Below are 2,284 nucleotides of genomic sequence, written 5' to 3' on the forward strand. Positions count from 1 at the left end.
ATGGGGGCCTCCATTGGCATTGGGGGTCAGCCACTGGCATGGAAGGGGAGGTGGTGTATGCAGGGCACCCAGGGACGTTGGGGGGGGGCTATAGTGCATGGGGGGCACCCATGGGCTTGGGGGGGGCAGGTGAATGGGGCCATCCTCAAGCATGGGAGCTTCCTTGCGGTGGGGGCCTCCCTTGGCATTGGGGGCCACCCTTGGTGGATGGGGGGCCCCTAGTGGGGGAGGGCACCCTTGGGCATGGCTGTCCCTAGGGTGGGGGTCTYCATAGGCCCTGGGGGGCGCCCATGGGCACTGGGAGGGGCTCCTTGGGGTAGGGGGTCCCTTTGGCATTGGGGGGCACCCCTTAGTGTATGGGGACCCCTTGGTGAGAGAGGGGGTTCTGGGAGTGTGTGGGGGGGCTCCATTGGCACTGGGGGGCACCCACTGGCTTTGGGGGGCACCCATGGGCATGGAGGTGGGCTCCTTGGGGTAGGCGTGCCCATAGGCATGGGGGACCCGTCACCGCTGCCCCCCACTCCCCCAGGACACGCTCCAGCACCCCGCTCACAGACAGGGCCACCCACGGGTGCATCGAACATTTAATGGGTGCAGGCCAGGCCCGGGGGCTCATTAGCGCTCGTTAACACCGTGCTCCGACGAACTTGGGGCTCCAGACAACGGCCACCGCCGCCACCTCCCGCCACGGGGCCGGGTGCTCCCAGCCCGGGGTGGAGGGGGGGGCTGTCCCGAGCGGGTGCCCCGGGCTGGGGAGGGGGGACCCGGCGGGACGGGGGGCGACGGGGTGCCCAGGCGCCGGCTCACTGCAGGGGCGAGATGCTCAGGGGGATCATGATGCGCGACTCCATGCTGCGGATCAGCGGCACTGCAAAGCCGGCGGCGGCGGCGGGTGAGGGGGGGTTGGCGGGGGGGACGCCGCCGCGGGCGCCTCCCGGCCGAGCACCCGCGGGTGCCCCCCGCGCGCCGCCCCGCTCACCCGTGTAGTAGACGTTCTCGTCCCAGCCGCTCTTGCGCCACGCCGCGTTCCTCGTCTCCTCGCGCGACTGCAGGTCCCGGTAGGCTGCGGGGATGGGGGAGGTGTGGGGGGGTCACACAGCAGCGCGGAGGCACCGGCACCCTGGGGTGGCCCCGGCGCCCCTACTCACCCCACAGGTGATGCACCACGTAGAGCTCGCCGATCTGGGAGAAAAAGCCACCCACGGCCTCCTGGTTCTCCTGGCGGTACTTGATGGCYCGAGCCCTGGCAGGGGTTATGGAGYRGGGGGGAGAGCTGCTGGGGGCGGGAGCCTTCCTCCCCCTCCTCCTCCTCCTCCTCCTCCTCTGTCCGCGGCCCCAGGGATTGCATGGGGGAACCGAGGAGCAGACGGGAGCCTGCAGGGATTGGAGGTGGGAAACGGAGGCCGGGACCAGAGGCAGGGGGAAATTGAGGCCAGGATTGGGAGGGGAAACTGAGGCAGGGAGCTGGRACAGAGGGAAACCAATGCAGGGAGCCAGGGGGGAACTGAAGCAGCAACCGGAGTAGGGGGAAACCTGGGGCAGGGACCCAGAGGGAAACTGAGGCAGGGACCCAGAGGGAAGCTGAGGAAGGGACCAGGACAGGGGGAAACTGGGGCAGGGACCAGGATAGAGGGGAAACTGGGGCAGGGACCCAGAGGGAAGCTGAGGAAGGGACCCGGACAGGGGGAAACTGAGGCAGGGTCCAGGATGGGGGGGGCTCCTTACCAGTTATTGCCCCACTCGATCATGGTCCCCGGCTGGAAAGGGAGGAGCAAACCGGCAATACCTGAGAGGGCGGGTGCCCCCCGCCGGCCTCCCGCCCCTGGTGCCACGCGGGGCCACACTCGCCTTGAGTTTGTARGTCCTCAGCTCATAGACGTGGGGCCCGCGCCGCGGCAGCGGCTCGTTCCAGAAGCTGAACTCGAGCAGCAGCTGGTTGCGGCGGGCCAGCAGCAGGCGGCTGCGCTCGCGCCGGAAAGCAGCGTATTCCTGCGGCGGGGAGCGGGGGGAACCCGGGTGGCCGTGGGGACGCAACCCCGGCGCGTGGTGCGGTGCAGCCCCCCCGCCGCCTCCGGCGCTACCTGGTTCTCCTTCAGCTTGTTCATGCACTCGTTGAGGGCCGGGTAGCCGCCGGAGAAGCGCCAGAGGTGCACTGCAAGGACAGGGCGCCCGCGGGGTGCCACCGAGCCCCGGGGCTGGCGGCGACACCCGCCGGCTGGCGGTGGGCGGGTGGGGGGGAACCGGGGGCGCCCACCTGCCTGGTCCTGCTCGCCGTACCACGTGT

General features: G+C 70.3%; 1 protein-coding gene across 1 annotated transcript; it reads right to left on the reverse strand.

Annotated features, from left to right (window-relative positions):
- Window positions 1-569: 569 nt before the first annotated feature.
- On the reverse strand, window positions 570-2,278 carry LOC146588947 (protein NipSnap homolog 1). Its single transcript, XM_085317075.1, has 7 exons — window positions 2,255-2,278; window positions 2,082-2,152; window positions 1,849-1,989; window positions 1,726-1,757; window positions 1,149-1,243; window positions 980-1,063; window positions 570-868 (listed from the first exon to the last, which is right to left on the reverse strand). Exons 2-7 carry the CDS (start codon window positions 2,103-2,105, stop codon window positions 804-806), a joined length of 441 nt encoding a protein of 146 aa, XP_085173201.1. The 5' UTR covers window positions 2,106-2,152; window positions 2,255-2,278; the 3' UTR covers window positions 570-803.
- Between the last annotated feature and the right edge of the window lie 6 nt (window positions 2,279-2,284).

Source organism: Rhea americana, unplaced genomic scaffold (genome assembly GCF_003343005.1).
Source record: "Rhea americana isolate MKP2758 unplaced genomic scaffold, rheAme1 scaffold_489, whole genome shotgun sequence".
In the NCBI taxonomy this organism is placed as follows: Eukaryota; Metazoa; Chordata; class Aves; order Rheiformes; family Rheidae; genus Rhea; species Rhea americana.